The following is a 16,777-nucleotide window of genomic DNA, read 5'->3' on the forward strand; positions in this document are numbered from 1 at the left end:
TTATTATTGTTGTTGTTGCTATTATTATTATTATACAAGTTTACACTTTTATTTGTCACATAAATAGAACTTGCAGTGAAATGCTTTGATGACTGTCAGCTTACATAAAACAACAGAATAGAATATAGAAAATAGTTGGAAAGGTTGAATATATTAAATTATTAGTAGTAGTTGTAGTATTCTTATTGTTGCTATTATTATTATTATTATTATTGTTGTTGTTGTTGTTGTTGTTGTTGTTGGTGGTGGTGGTGGTGGTGGTGTTGGTGGTGGTGGTGGTGGTGGTGTTGGTGGTGGTGTTGATGTTGCCTCAGTAAGCTAATGAAGGTCTGAGACCTTGGTACAGTTATTTGAGAGTTATTTTGGAGACACAAAATCCAGGACAAATCCTCTTTGCATTAATATCAGTAAAACATCTGTCAAAATGTTTATGAATATTATATCTCTTCACAAAATCAGTGTGACTTATTACTCATTCAGCTCAAATGTTCTCCCCCTGTGTTACTTCTAACTGTCTCCCTCTAACAACAGGTTGTCTCCATTATATGTTTCCGCCCAGGAGTAAAGCTGTGTGGTTGGCTGAACACTGGTTCCACCCCTCACTGATATGACTGCACCGCTGGATGTGTCTCAAAGCATAGGCAGCTTCCTGGCCATTGGTCTAGAGGGTGTAAAACTGGGTGCATCTCAAACGGAAGACAGGTGCCTGCACCCTTGCTTGCCTACCTTTTAGTCGTCATGTCTACGTGTTGGGATTTTAGGAGTTTATTTGGGGGAGCTATCGTCACATGCATGCACATCATGCATGCGTTTGCCTTTGACATATAAATCATCAGATATCATTCACTTGGATGGATGTAAAATGTCTGTATGAAGGCCCGAATTGGAGGGCAGAAGATATTACATTTCAAATTAAGGAGAAAAACAACAAAAGTATTGGGACACCTGTTTATTCACTGTTTCTTTTTAAATCCCAGGTATTAAGAATAGTTTATCCTGCATTTGTTGGAGTAACTCAGTCTCTACTGCCTGTTTAGAGACTGTGAGGATTTGATGGTGCACCATCCATCCCTTCAGAGAACACAGTTCCACTGCTCCACAGCTCCTCAATGCTGGGGGGCTTTATACCCCTCTAGCTTATGTCTGGCATTAGGCATAGGACCAACAGGTTCATGTTTATCTGCTCCAGAGAGTCCTATTGTATTGGCAGTACTTCTCTACAGGGATGTCCACCAGTGAGGTGGTGGTATGGGGCCCCCTAAATAAAACCACCACCTCAGCACCAGATGCTTCACCATTCCATAGGCTGTGTGATGTTATTTCGTTTTATTATTCAATGGTATTTATTAAATCTAGATTTTTTATCATTATATCTTGGTGCTCTTGGGAGCCCCCTGGTGGACACCCCTGTAGGGAAGTACTGCCAATGGAATAGGGCCGGCCCTGGGGATGTCCACAAACATTTGGCCATACAGTACAAGTCTATATGACTTTAAGTAGTTGAACGTACTACCAACAAAGACCGCTAGGCAGCAAAGGACGCATGCATGGGGTTAGCCTTCTGCATGCCGTTTGAGACGCGCCCAGCGCTGACGCACAAAGGGCTCTAGTCAGTGAGGGCACGAGGGAGCAGGCTTCTGCCTGCCGTTTGAGACGCGCCCACTGCTGTAGCGTCGGCCGCTTGTCCGCCCACGAAAGCGGCAGTGCGGGTTGGTTTATTGCCGGTCCGCCCCTAACTGTGAAGGTTCAGCTAGCAGCGCCATGTACCGCACCGTGAGGAACCTCCATTGCTTCAACAGCAGCCTCTTCGCTCTGCAGCGCTGCGCTGCCGTCAGGAACACCGGGTCGACTCCACAGACGCCCCTCAGGATGGTAAAGTCCCCGGATCTGCAGAGCTGAGCTGTCAGATTCTGCTGAGAAGCATTTGACCTTTTTCTGTGCAGGGCTAAAGCATAGCATTTAGCAAGCTAGCTTAGCTAGCATGGCATGAGTGGAGTGTGGGTCTGCTTAAGCATGTGTGGGCTGTTGTGCAGGTCTGTAAAGTAGCTATTTGGGTTTATTAAGGGGGTATAGCAGCGTGTGCGCGCGCCACTGTAAATGCGCCCTTGTGGGGCAGTGCAGGGGCCGTATGTAGTCTGTATGGTAAGTTGCAAGGTCAAAGTCAGATGAACAGTGAATGCAGCTGCTGCCCTTCTAACTTCATAGTGATCTGCTGAGTAAGCTGTCTAGTTGGTGTCATGGAGAGCCAGTGATACCTGGGATATCTGTGAGTCTTGCTCAACCTGTGCACTGTATGTGTTGGGCTTGACTTGCTAGACCGGTCCAGTATCCTGATGTAAGGCTGATGCAGGGATAGATTGATAATTGATGGCATCACATTAACACCTGCAGTGATAAAGTAGTGTACGCTTTGCTGGTATGAGTAAATCAGACACAGCAGTGCTGCTGGAGTTTTTAAACACTGGGGCCACTCGCCGTTCACAGCACAGTTCACAGTGTCTGACCCACTCATACCAGCGCAACACACACTAACACACATGCCACCACCATGTCAGTCAGTGTCACTGCAGTGCTGAGAATGACCCACCACCCAAATAATACCTACCTGCTCTGTGGTGGTCAGTCCTGTGGGGTCCTGAGCATTGAAGCATACTAACAGAGTATGTAGAGAAACAGATGGACTACAGTCTGTGATTACAGAACTACAGAGTGCTCCATGTATATGTTTACATATATAAATATGTAGGTTTTATAGTAATATGTGTATAATAAAAAGACTAATGACCTATATGCATTTACTGAAATATAGTGTAGTAATATATCAGCACTGCCATGCAAAAATCTTGTGTCTCAAAAATGTCAGCTTTACAGTGGGGAAAAAGTCCAAGTCAAATTAGTTCAGGTCATTTTGGAGTATTTCTATTGGTTCATTCATAATAAAATTCTGACACAGTACAAAGAACAACTGTCAGATTCACACTGAGTCAAAACAGCAAAAATAAAGATACAAGGTTTTTGCCTGACCTCAGAAATGCTGGTTTTGCTGCTGCTTTCTCTTTGTTTGGTCGAAATCGCTATGATACTTTAAGCAGTTGTTCAGTGCTCTAGAACAGGAGCTCACAAACTGCCTCAATCTCAGCTAACAACACAGAGAGATCTAGTCTAATCTAGGACCTTGTGAACCACTGCTCTGGAGGGACTGATGGTAGTCATTATAAGCTTAGAAAAACATTAGAATATAATTTAACACAATATTAACAGTAAATAAATTACTTTATTAATATTATTATTGTGATCTATTTTTCCCCCAAATGTAATATTAATAACATACCATCCTAATTGGCCCTCCAGAAATGACAAAACCATTTCTTTACACATATATGTCCATAATATGATGAGTATAATAAGAGTAAGAGTAATATTATAATAAGAGTAAGTGATATTATGTTGATTATGTTTTGACTGTTTTCAGGCAAGTTCAGAATCGTACAGGATTGAGAGAGACACCTTTGGAGAGCTGAAAGTCCCGAGTGATAAATACTATGGAGCACAAACTGTCCGATCCACCATGAACTTCAAGATCGGAGGAGTGACGGAGAGAATGCCGGTAAGATCAGAGTCGCTTTTTAGTTGCTCTGGTTTTCAAAAGCTGGATAAATTGTTTCAGATTCATTGGACTTGGATTTTTAATTTGTAAAAGTGTGAATTTCTGGACAGCTGGCCAGGAAAATTAGCCTTTTGGAGTAACTCTGGCTTAGTGTTTCAAATAGTCCTTCCTGGAATTCAGCAACAGGTCAATGACTTCTATTAGAAGTCTGTTTTAAGGGATTTCCAGTTGTTTTTAAGTACAGGAATCCCATTGATTATTTGTCCATGATAATCAGCAGTGTCATACAGAGCCAACAGATAGTGACTAATATAACATCAAAGCCATTGTGTATATGTGTGTGTGTATATTTATATATATATATGTGTGTTTGTGTGTATATGTATGTGTATATGTACATACATATACATATACACACACACATATATATGTGTATGTATAATGTGTGTGTGTGTGTGTGTGTAGTGAAAGAGATGAATTGTTATATGATCACTTCTGTTTGGTGCAGATCCAGGTAATTAAGGCTTTTGGCATCCTAAAGAGAGCAGCAGCTGAGGTAAATAAGGACTATGGCCTGGACCCGAAGATCGCTGAAGCCATTGTAAAGGCTGCAGATGAGGTACTACAGTCTGTCTGTCTGTCTGTCATAAAAAAAAAAAATGTACAACTTGTTCACACAAAATGAAATCATACTGCAACGTAAATGGTTTAATTTCTAGAAGAAATATACTATACTTATTCTATTTGTTTATTTATTATTAATTATTATTATCTGTTTATTATTATAGCCTTAATATAATAAATGAATGATGACAACTCAAACAGCAAACATTAACTGCATGTTTAATTGCATTAGGGCTAAGGGGAAACTTGTGTAAATGTAATATTTGGGTGAACCACTACTTTAACTCCTTAACACTCCAAGGCTTATCACACACTGAGGTGTATTCCTCAGTAACTACAGGGACTTCTGTACAAACCGGTGGAGTTATTCTCTGGTAATAGAAGTTAGTAATAACACATTCGGCCGGCCGGCGGTGGTTCATAGGCGGTTTCAGGGGTTGATGTTGATTTGTGAAAGTCACCTTTCACAGCTTGACAGCATCTATGTCAGAACTGAATGTTCGCTTTCTTCAAATTCAAATTTTTCTTGAGAGTTTTTATGATCGTCTTATCTGTGCTGACCACCCCAGGTGTCCGCTGGAAAACTGGATGACCACTTTCCTCTGGTGGTGTGGCAGACGGGATCTGGTACTCAGACCAACATGAACGTCAATGAGGTTATCAGCAACAGGGCCATTGAGATCCTCGGTGGAAAACTAGGCAGCAAGGACCCCGTCCACCCTAACGACCACGTAAACAAGAGCCAGGTGAGGTATAGATGATCTTCATTTCCTACAGATAGCAGTGAGGCTTTTTCTGGAAGGGATTCAGATAAGCCCTGTTCACACACAAACTCTGGGGTATTACCAGGTTACTTGTATTGGTAAGGTTCGGACGTTGTGCCATTCACATATGTACCCCTTAAATGATATTTTACCGGGATGCACACGTTCATACTTGTGCTTTTTATAAAGATTATACTACTATATACACTTTGTCCAAATATTTGTGGACACCCATTTTAAGGAATGCATTTAGCTACTTTAAGTTGCACCCATTGCTGACACAGATGTGCAAATGCAGAACCCACGGCTTGTGCAGTCCTTGTAGAGAAGCATTGCCAATAGAATAGGACTCTGGGATTGTGATCTGGGAATCTGGAGCAGTTAAACATCAACCTGTTGGCACCATGCCTAATGCCAGGTGTGGGCTAAAGCCCCCAGCATTCACCTGTAGAGCAGTGGATCTCTGGAATTATGGAGCTACGTCCACTACTTTTAGGGGGAGTTTGGAACGAGGTGGAGTGATGATAATCCAACATTCTGACCTCGCTATTGGTCCTGTCCCTGAATGCAATCAAGTCCTTTCAGTGATGCTCCTCCAAAATCTAGTAGAAAGCCCTCCTTGGACAGTAGAGACAGTTATTCCAACAAAAGCAGGATAAGCTCTTTTTAAAAAAATAAACTTTATTTTGAAGAAATAATGAAAGAGCAGGTGTCCCAATACTTTGTGTCATATAGTGTATCATGAGTACAGATGTCTGCAAACTTTTAGACATGTAATGTGTTCCACAATACAAAGTCTGTTATTTGGTTTAGTGATGTGTATAATATACAAACCAAGTCACTGTAAATATTTATGTATATATATATTTTTTTAGAGCTCCAATGACACCTTTCCCACCGCCATGCACATTGCTGCTGCTAAAGAGGTGCATGAGGTCTTGCTGCCCGGCTTGCTGGAGCTCCACGATGCCCTCGCTGCCAAGGCTGAGCAGTTTAAGGACATCATCAAAATTGGCCGCACACACACACAAGACGCTGTGCCTCTGTCCCTCGGACAGGTAAACAAACAAGCAAACTCACTCACATAATGATGAGCCATGTTCAGACCTGTTAATGAGAGGCGTTTTAGTGTGTGGACTGTATATAGGAAGGCCCTGTGGTTTGTATTCAGAATGTGGCATGTGGCTAAAATTGTGTCTGAATTGATATCAGAGAAGAGGTTTTCAGTATCAGAAAAAGGAAAAAGTATAGTGTGACATCTCTATTATTAACAAAGGCTGATCATATCTAATACAAGATCCCACATAGCACATCTTTAGTCTGTGGCTGGGGACGGTGTGTACAGATGCCAGTGCAGTGTGTGTCTTCTGTCTGAGTGGAAGCCCAGTCTGTCACGAGAGGCTCTTAATCTGCTTGATTGCAGGCTTGAGGTGTAGACATCACATGAGTTGTGGTTGCTGTATTTAACATATGTTTCCGTCCGGGGCAGAAACAAAAAGGGAGGTTTTTTGTGAGAGTGAAACCATAATAATTTACTGTTATTGTTATAATTATTATTAGTTGGGGAGGAGGTAGGCAGGTGATCATCCAACATCCTGACCCTGCTTACACTCTTGTTGCTGAATACAGTGTATTAAATACATTTAAAAACATTTGTCCATATTGTGTTTATATTGAAGTGACCCATTATTTCTATTGAAAAAGCTGGTGAGATGGGGAAGGTTCAATGACAGCAGGTTTAGGTTTGTGATTGAATGAAATTAATTTATATTACATTTATTCACTTTCTCATGCTGGTTTAGCAGGGCAAGGGTGTGCTGTCTCCACTTGCTGCTTTTGGTAACTTAAGAATAGTTCATGTTGTGTATAAAAGTATAAATAAATAAATAAATGAATAGACATGTATGTATGTATATGTGTGTGTGTGTGTGTGTGTGTGTGTGTGTGTAGGAGTTTGGAGGTTATGTGCAGCAGGTGAAGTACAGTATTGAGCGGGTGAAGGCGGCGATGCCCAGAGTTTATGAGCTGGCAGCAGGGGGCACTGCAGTGGGCACAGGACTCAACACACGTATCGGTTTTGCTGAGAAGGTGGCTGACAAAGTTTCAGCGCTCACTGGTAATACACACACACACACACACACACACACACACACACACTGATGAGCCAAAGAACCTGTTTACACCTGTTCCCTTTATATAGTCTTAATGTTTTGGCTCATCTGTGTGTGTGTGTATATTCAGACACCTTGAGCTTCATCTCTCTTAATAATAATATTAATAATAAATACATGCCTGATAACATATTCTCTCCCTACCCCTCTCCATCTCTCTCTGTGGTGCTTTATTTTCCAGGTTTGCCGTTTGTGACAGCTGTGAATAAGTTTGAGGCTCTGGCGGCTCACGATGCTCTGGTGGAGCTGAGCGGAGCTCTGAACACTGTGGCCGTCAGCATGATGAAGATCGCAAATGATATCCGTTTCCTGGGTTCAGGCCCGCGCTCAGGCCTGGGAGAACTCATCCTACCTGAGAATGAGCCGGGGTCCAGCATCATGCCCGGTGAGTGAAGGGCCAGATTGTCACTCGGCTAGATGTTTTAGAAGCTGTAACCAAGCTCTACTGGGTGCTGTAGGTGTCGCACACCTGTGATAATCAGTGCCTTGAGAATACAGTAGTATTATTGCTCAGTTATATCCTACTCATTGCATCACGTTATGGGTGAAACTAGTTCCATGGTATCATGCAAATCACAACAATTTGGTCATTTTATCGGTATCAGATAAGTCCAGAAGGCCGAAAGCACAATCCAGTTCGTGGATTTGGGTGGGGCGATTGTGAACTGTTAGGGAAGGCTGTTGAGTAGAGACTGGGCATGACTGAAGGTATAATAGTTGGGTTAGTTGGTTAATTAGTGGTTCGTTTGGAAAACTTTTAGTTGAAGCTGCGTTTGCAGGCACTTTGGAGGCATGTATCAGCGCTGTTGGGAGAGATTGTCCAGTGCTCTGGGATCTGTTCTCAGGTTGCATTTCTTTTTTGGGGGTCTCTGACCTACGCAGAATGCACAACTCTAATCCTGGAAGAGACGCAGAGATCCTTAAGCAGATCTTCCTGCATCTGACATGATTCATTTGAAAAATTAATCCAAATCCAAAGACTAAACCAAAATCCAAAGACTAAACTTCTACACATTCTAATACAGAATTACTGTTTATTTGTTTGGGGAAAAAATAAATGCAAAAATGTGGCCTTTACAAAAGCACACACTTTTTTTTTTAAATATATGCAAGATTCTGAAAATTTGTTCACTTATTGTCACTTTAGTAAATAAACCAAACATTTAATTTTTTTATAAACGCCCAAATATTTGCATAGGAATTTGCTTAAGAATTTGTATTAGAATGCAAATATTAATATTAATAATTTAATATTATGACAATCCCTGGTTTGGAATAAACTCCCCTCTTCTTACCAAATAGGAGTATTCTGTAATTCTATAATTACAGCCTGTAGTTCATCTGTTTCTCTGCATACATTTCACCCTGTTCTTCATTCCTCTGTACCCCACAAAACCCCAACAGAGCAGGTATTATTTAGGTGGTGGCCATTCTCAGCACTGCAGTGACACTTATATGGTGTTGGTGTGTTAGAAGTGTCTGTTGTGCTGGTGGTACGAGTGGATCAGACACCACAGGGCTGCTGGAGTTTTTAAACACCTCAGCGTCACAGCTGTTGTGGTTTTAATGTTATGGCTGATCAGTGTATCTACTATGGGTGTAAACCAAAAAAATAATTAATGACAATGACGTGTTTGTATGTTTTTGATCACAGGTAAAGTGAACCCCACACAGTGCGAGGCTATGACCATGGTGGCTGCTCAGATCATGGGGAACCATGTAGCCGTTACAGTGGGAGGCAGCAACGGACACTTTGAACTCAACGTCTTCAAGCCAATGATTGTTAGCATCTTCTTCTTGCATAACTTCCATACTATTTATTTTCCCTCATTTACTTTGTGTGTGATCCCTTTCTCTGGGAAGCAGGGCTACATTTCTCACCATATTCAGATTTAAATTGACTGCGATTTCTCTGACTGTGTTTGCTGTGGTTTCACACCCTCCCACTGTGAGAGTGCATACGCTTAAGTATATGCAGACTCACAGCTTTGTAAGGGTTATTATATCCACCAGCTCTGTTAGCAAATTTATTTTAAGGCCTATTGCTGTCAGGTTGTGAAAACACACACACACACACACTCTCTCACTGTGTGTATCTCTCTCTCTCTCTCTCCACAGATTAAAAATGTGCTAAACTCTGCCAGGTTGCTAGGCGATGCCTCGGTTTCCTTCACTAAAAACTGCGTGGTGGGAATTGAAGCCAACACGGAACGAATCAACAAGCTGATGAACGAGTCTCTGATGCTCGTCACCGCACTCAACCCTCACATAGGCAAGTCCACTTACACCCCTTAGCCACCAGAGGGCTCTGTTCTCTTAAGATTGAGCTCCAAGAAAAATAGGCATGGCTTATGCATGTCTATGGTTATCAGTATCAGTATCGGCCCGTTGTTGGCAGAAAGTAGGCTGGCATGCACAAGCAAGCGGTTTCGCTTCTGTGAGGACAGGAATATTTTCAAGGAGGGAGTTCTTAAAAAAATATCCGGATGTATGTGGACTGGGCCTAACCGGATTGTGGTTCTGTCCTCTCAGTGCGTTGTTGGAGTAACTGTCTCCACTGTCCAGGCGAAGCTTTCTACTAGAGTGTGGAGCATTGCTGTGAGGATATGATTGCATTCAGTGGCAAGAGCCTTAGTTAGGTCAGGATGTTGTATGATCCACCCCAACTCATCCTAGAAGTATTGGATGAAGCACCAACCATTATTCCAGAGAACACAGTTCTTCCACTGCTCCACCTGTTCCACCTGTCATTAGGCATGGGGCCAATAGATTCATGTTTATCTAGGTCGTAGTGTTAATAAAATAAGCCCCATGATGCCCAGGGGGAATTCCTACCTTGCGCTCTGTGATTCTAGGTCGATGGACACACAGCGACCCTGATCAAGAAGAAGAAGATAAAAATGTGAAATGAAGGAATTGCTTGTTTTGTTTCTCATCATTACTGTTCATCCAGTTTATTCAGCAATACAGAGGATAAGGAGTAAGAGGAATTTTTGAGAAGAGGTGCGGGGAGGTGTGTGTGCAGGAGTCTGTGTTAATTTCAGGTGGGCTGGGGCCACTCGGGCCAGGCGGCCTGCGAACTGATTGATGACCTTCATCAGACTTGCAAATACAGAAGTGGCGCTCTGCCTGTTTCCAGCCATTTGTTCTGTCCCTGAGCAGCTGCTGAGAGAGTGTGAGGCTCCTAGCACACACACACACACACATACACCCTCAGACCCTCCAAACACCCAGGATGACGATGGGTCAGGCTGGCAAGACCCCTGCACCGCTTAGAGTTCAGACTGTCTGTCTGAAATGGCTTTGGTCTGGTTGCTTGGTGCAGAATGCAACCCTGAAACCTTTATCTAGTGGAGTAATTGGATTCAGCAGCATTCTTAAACAGGATAATGAGGCTTTGCCCTTGTGTGGATTAGGGCCAAACTGATATGAATGTTTGGTGGCTGATGCTGATTTTTAGGGGCTAAAAATTCAGATATATTTTGCATGCTGATATTTTACATGGTCATGTCAGAATATTATGATAGCCCCTGGTTTGGAATGAACTTGACCCGGGACGTCACAGATGGCACGTGACTGGGTTTGCTGCAGGTGTCAGTTGTAGCATGGTGAAAAACGATCGTCATGGGCCAAGGATGTGATTTGACTGATGTCCAAAAGGGCGAAGGGTGGTAGCATCCTGGAAACCACTAACTTCACTGGATTTTGCCATTGAGTGCCTCCCAAACACAGTGGTGTCCCACGGGCCATCTCTCTATTGAGTGGTACAGAGCAATCACTGTGGATCAGTTAACCTCTATAATGAACACCCTCCACCTCCTAATACAGTCTATGCCACAATGTCTTGCTAGTATCATCTGAGCCAAAAGTGGTTATTTCCTCTGTAAGGTTGGCCATAGATGGTCATAAAATTTAAATTGTACACTTGTCAAATAGTGTCTGATAGATTTGGTTCCCAATTCTAATAGCTGAAAGTCTTCAATAATACACTGACCATCAAATATTTTGACACGCACCATATGGTGTGTTGTAAAAGGCTTATAAAACCACCCATTTAGGTTTGTCTACAATTCAAAAGCTCTAAACTGCTGTGAACATCTTTCGATCATATCCCAAGTGGAAATCGAGTCCCAGCACTATGCTCTATGATGGAACCATTGAATATGAATGATGGGCTTTGTACAATGGCCTCTATTCATAATAAATGCAGGGTCTCAAAGGATGATGTCTGCCAAATGTCATACACTTTAAACTTATATAGTGTAGTAAACAACACCCTGTTTGCATAGTTGGTTAACACAAAGAGTTGTCCCTGTAATTTAGTCTCAGCATTTTTATGTTAAAATCACTAAAGATTTCCCTTAGGATACAATACTGTCTGACACAACAACAGGGAGTTAGTTTCCTTTGTGATCAGATGTTTTGTTATGATAGGCCTGTCCTCTATCTGTAAGTGTAATATATCCACCCCATGGCAACTTACAGAGAAAAATTCATTTTAATAATTTATTTCTATCTCATTTTTCTACCCAGTTGGAAGGCCAATTACCCAATCCCCATTCATTTGAACTCCCCCTATTACTGGTGATTCCCCCAACTGAAGGAGGGTGGATGTAAAAGACTAGGATGTAAAGCCAGCCACCGCCTCTTTTTAAACTGCCGCTGATGCTGCTTCACTAGGAAGCTAGCACACTTGCAGAAAACCGTGTAGCCCAAGCTCATTTACAGCAGCTAACAGAAGCCTGGGCTGACCGTCATGACCAAATAGGACTGATGTTGGGAGAAAGTGCTATCAACTTGCCTCTGAGAGAGCATGGCCAAGGGAGGTGCCTTAGTCCACTGGACCACTCGGCGCCCCAAAACATGAATTACAAGACAGAAAAGCAGTGAATATTTATCACATACAACACGTACAACTGCATTTGCCAGAGCATCCTCTATAGTCATGCTAATGCCAGTTCAGAGTTACAAATGAGTAACATCCGCATAAGTTAGAATCCATTGCCACCCACAAAGAGAACAGGGAGGCTGCCAGCGGACAGCTAGTGATATTTTTAGACTTTTTAGACCATTTAGACTTATCGCTTAAAAGCAAAGTTTGGGCTGTGCAAGAGATAACTTTTGAATGTTAACACTCGCTCATACTTGGGCATTCCTGGTACATGAACTGATTAGACATAACATTAGCACTACCTGCCAATTGCAGAGTAGGTCTCCCTTGTGCCGTGACAACAGATCGGAGCATTCGAGGCATGGACTCCACAAGACCTCTGAAGGCGTCCTAACATTAGCACCAAGGCATCAAGACATTAGCAACAGATCCCTTTAGAGGAGGAGTTATGCAATAACTTCAGTTTGGGAAGAGGAACATGCCTGAAGCTCTTCCTTCCTACCTTCCATCTCTACCTTATGAACGTGCCTATGACAAGTGGACTCCTATTTTTGCAAGCAACACAACAACGGATTAGAAATCAGTCGGACTGTTTACCTAACCGCCGTCTTGCCTATTGGCTTTAACACTACAACCGCAGAATTCACCTGAACTCCATCCCAATACTGCTCCAAGTTCTCCCTCTCCCCTCTCCTGCAGTCTTCACCCAAATCACCATATGTCCTGTAAGTTGTGAGGTGGTGGGGCCTCCATGGATCACCTCAATAAGCCTTAGGTGCACATGACCTTGCTGCCAGTTCATTGGTGGTCCTTTCTTGGAGCACTTTTGGTAGGTGCTGACCACTGCATAATGGAAACATCCCACAAGACCTGCCTGATAATTTGGAGATGTTCTGATCCGGCCGTCTTGCCATTACAATTTGGTTCTTGTCAAAGTGTCTCAGATTCTTACACTTGTCCATTTCTCCTGCTTTTTGACCGATTGAGCTTATAGAGCGATAGTAGATTATGATGATCAATGTGTTTCACTTCAGCTAATTCTAATGTTATGGCTGATCGTTGTATGTAGATTGTACCAGGTTTGCCACCCAAGCAAAAAATACAAATGGAAACAATGGAAGGAAGTTGCAGATGATGGCGCTGGCACATTTTCACTGATCATGGGATTTCATGTGTGTAGGCTGAGCTGAGCTGAGCCGCTACTCACTACTGTTGAAATTGTAATAGTGTGCTCTCCAGACATGTACCTGTTATCTGTATCTTTGTTTGAGGTGCCACGGCCATTCCACAGTTTCTACATTCTTATTATTCGTGTATGTGGAGTCCAGGCACTGGCTTGGCCAACATCAGAGAGGGGTGTTTGTTCAGATATTAGAAGGATTAGATGGAGAGTGTAGAAGAGTTCAGACAGGTGTCAAAGGGTTTCAGTTAATTTCACTCCTTATTAGCCGTAGTGGCATTTCTGGCTGCAGAATTAATTGTACATTCCTTGCAAGCGTTCCTGAGTTAATTAATCTGGGCTTCAACGTTAGTATTCACACAAGAGCTTGCAAAGACCTGGAGAGAGAAAGATTTTCATCCGATTATCAGAATTTTATATGTTGCTTAATAACTTCTGGGACGTGGCCAGACTGTCTGTGTGAGATGAAAAGTAGCGGTTGTCCTAGCTGGCATGTCTTCATGGTGTATTTCACTACATTACGTTACATTTATAGCATTTAGCAGATGCTCTTACCCAGAGCGCAAAGTGCTTCGCTATTTACCCAAGAATAACCTCGGCTAGTTTGAATAGACTAGAATTCAAAGATACCTCTAAGTTTAGACACTACTAAACACAAGTCAATATGGAGACCTTAGTACTCTACTTTTCAAGTATTCTCGGAAGAGGTGGGTCTTCAGTCTGCGTTTGAAGACAGCGAGCGACTCTGCCATTCGGACACTCAGGGGAAGTTCGTTCCACCACTTCAGAGCAGGACACAAAAGCCTGGATGCTTGTCACATTCACATTTCCATTCACAAACGTAACGTATGCTTGCAGGCATAAGGAAATGGTGAAAATGTATAAAAGCCGAGCGCTCGTTTATTCAGGGGATGGAAGCGCAAAGGAATTCCAAGCCTGGCCGTAGTAAATAAATCATAATTCACAACGTAGAACAAAGAAGCACTGCACTGTGTTCACTGTGTAGGCTGCACAAGAAGGAGAAGAATAGAGGGCTGATCTCATGCCTGTATTGAAACACTTGGGGGGAGAAAAAGGCACTTCCAAACATACAAGCCCTTGTGGAAAACCGTTTGTGTATCACAATGGCTAATCCCAGAGAAGGGGCATGGCTGTTCACAGATGGCAGGCGAGTGAGGTTTGCTCTTCAGCTGGGAAAGGAGCAGGAGATACAGGGCTTTTGGGAAGTGTGATGAATTGAATCACTTACAATATTTTAAGTACAGTCATGTGGAAAAAGTAAGGACACCCCATGAAAGACATTATTTTAAAATATTTAAATATCTGGACATTTGAAATATTTATGTGATCAGTACTGAGATATGGAGGCAATATAACTAAAATGGTTTGTAAAATGTAATCAATAAAACATTATTTAAATAGATAAACACCCCCACATGTATTACTACTTCAGATGTCTAAAATTAGAATCAGGTGCAGCACATCAGCTGTAAATGGTGTCAAATAATAACATAAAATCCAGGGGCCGGATTCACAAAAGTTTCCTAAGCAGAAACTTGAAAAAGCTCTTAAGATGAACATGTAGACATTCATAAGTGTGTCCTAAAATGCAACTCTCCAAAAATTCTTCTTAAATGTTCTCAAATATTCTCTGAAAATATGTGAAAGACCACTGTTTTCATGGATTGTCCTAATCTTTCATACGACTGTAATTATGTAGACAACAGTTCAAGCAACAGCAGCACAAAAGCATCTTATTTCCTGTCTTTTCTATGTGAAGGTCATGAACAGCAGTGTTTATACTCTCCAGCTCTTCTAGTTAGCAGTCATGGATAATTGCAAAATGCAAAATGCATAATTCTCTCCCTCTCCTTTTTTTCTGTCTCTCTCAGGTTATGACAAAGCTGCTACTATTGCCAAGACTGCACACAAAGAAGGCTCAACATTAAAAGCCACTGCCATTAAACTGGGCTACCTGACCGAGGAGCAGTTTGAGCAGTGGGTACGGCCCCAGGACATGCTCGGCCCCAAGTAAATTCATAAATTCACAAATTAACCTGTGGAAAAGCATAAATTAAACCTGTCTTCGTACAATAAAACACATTTTTGTTGAAGTAAGTTGTTCTCCTTCAAGCCATAAGTGTTTTTGCATTAGTGAAAGTATTTGTTGAACTTGAGCTTTCTTCTTACATCCTTCTGTAAGTGGTCTTCAGCCCTTCCACAGTGCGGTTTCGTTGTCTGGGTTGCATGCATTTTTTAACAGGTCTGTTGCAGAATATATATATATATATATATATATATATATATATATATATATATATATATATATATATATATATATATATATATAAAATGTGTGTGTGTGTGTGTGTGTGAGAGAAAGAGAGAGAGAGAGAGAGAGAGAGTGAAAACTGTAATAAACCTCACAGTTAACTCTCTGGAGTCTCCAAAGCAGTCGGTGCGTCTAATTCGGTGTTTCTCAATGTTTTTTATACCTATTTTTTGCACAGAAATATGGTTCAAACATTTCTGAATGTGTAGAGGCCGCCCTTTCCATTGCACAGATCTCATTTCCAGATCGTACATAACAGAAGAGGCAGAAGACTCTGTGCCTGTTGGTCGGTTTCACATACAAGGCTCTAAAGACGGGTTGAGATATCCGTCTCTGCCTCTTACCCTGTATATGGATTTGTGTGTCTGTCATCTGCCTCTCTTCTGTAATTGGTGGATTTGTGCATCCGTCTATGGTTTTGTGTTGTCTTTTGCCTCTCGTCTTTTATATACTATTTTATTCAGACGTTTCACTGCTTTTGTGAGGTTAAGACTCTGGTAAACCCATTTCAAGCACCAAACCAACTCATCCTAATTAGTAAAGGTGTGTTTTTACAGGAAATATGAAGAACATTTAAAATCTGATTAAAATGTTTCAGGTTTAGGGTCTGAGTATCTCTGGGTATTATCGTACATGCAAGTGCCTTCAAAAGCAAATTGAAGAAGACATGCACAAATTGAGAAAATGCATTGAGACCCTAAAGGGTTAAATGGGTAAATGTGAATGCTAGTGTATATCATTGTTGATGGACAGGGAGCTTCAGTGTACTTTTCATAGCTGATATTTCTGGTGCTTGAGTTTGTGCAGTGTTCATTAATTTGGCCGCAGGAAATAAAATTGAGTGTTTTGTGGGTAATTATGTAAAACCCAGTGGAGTAGCTGTGTCTTATGGCAGTAAAGTATACGTTTGTGAAGCTTTAATGAACCATTCACATCAAATGATCTTTAAATGGAAGCCCTGTGGGTACTTTGACTTTCATGCATGATCAGACTAGCCTGGATGATTCTCACATTTTCAAATCAAGTGCTTTTCAGCAGAAATTCTATATGATGACCAAACATGTGGTTTCCATTAGACTGTCTTAGTCATTTATCAAAATGCATTAAAAAAAAAAAATTATTATTATTATTTAAGTGTTCTGTTGTGTTTTTCCACTTTTGTTTGATTCTCTGTCCCACATCTTGCTTCCCAGCATGTCTTAAAGGTC

General features: G+C 41.7%; 1 protein-coding gene across 1 annotated transcript; it reads left to right on the forward strand.

Moving 5' to 3' along the window:
• The first annotated feature begins 1,326 nt into the window (after positions 1-1,326).
• fh (fumarate hydratase) lies at positions 1,327-16,698 on the forward strand. Its single transcript, XM_072667537.1, has 10 exons — positions 1,327-1,872; positions 3,473-3,607; positions 4,116-4,226; positions 4,801-4,977; positions 5,871-6,053; positions 6,946-7,111; positions 7,348-7,551; positions 8,821-8,948; positions 9,285-9,438; positions 15,130-16,698. Exons 1-10 carry the CDS (start codon positions 1,762-1,764, stop codon positions 15,270-15,272), a joined length of 1,512 nt encoding a protein of 503 aa, XP_072523638.1. The 5' UTR covers positions 1,327-1,761; the 3' UTR covers positions 15,273-16,698.
• The last annotated feature ends 79 nt before the right edge of the window (positions 16,699-16,777 follow it).

This window comes from Salminus brasiliensis, chromosome 22, assembly GCF_030463535.1.
Source record: "Salminus brasiliensis chromosome 22, fSalBra1.hap2, whole genome shotgun sequence".
Lineage (NCBI taxonomy): Eukaryota > Metazoa > Chordata > Actinopteri > Characiformes > Bryconidae > Salminus > Salminus brasiliensis.

Coding starts and splice junctions, on each gene's coding strand:
- fh (XM_072667537.1), top strand. CDS start 1,762: ATGTACCGCACCGTGAGGAACCTCCATTGCTTCAACAGCAGCCTCTTC. Junction 4,978..5,870: donor ACCACGTAAACAAGAGCCAG/GTGAGGTATAGA, acceptor ATATTTTTTTAG/AGCTCCAATGACACCTTTCC. Junction 6,054..6,945: donor TGCCTCTGTCCCTCGGACAG/GTAAACAAACAA, acceptor GTGTGTGTGTAG/GAGTTTGGAGGTTATGTGCA.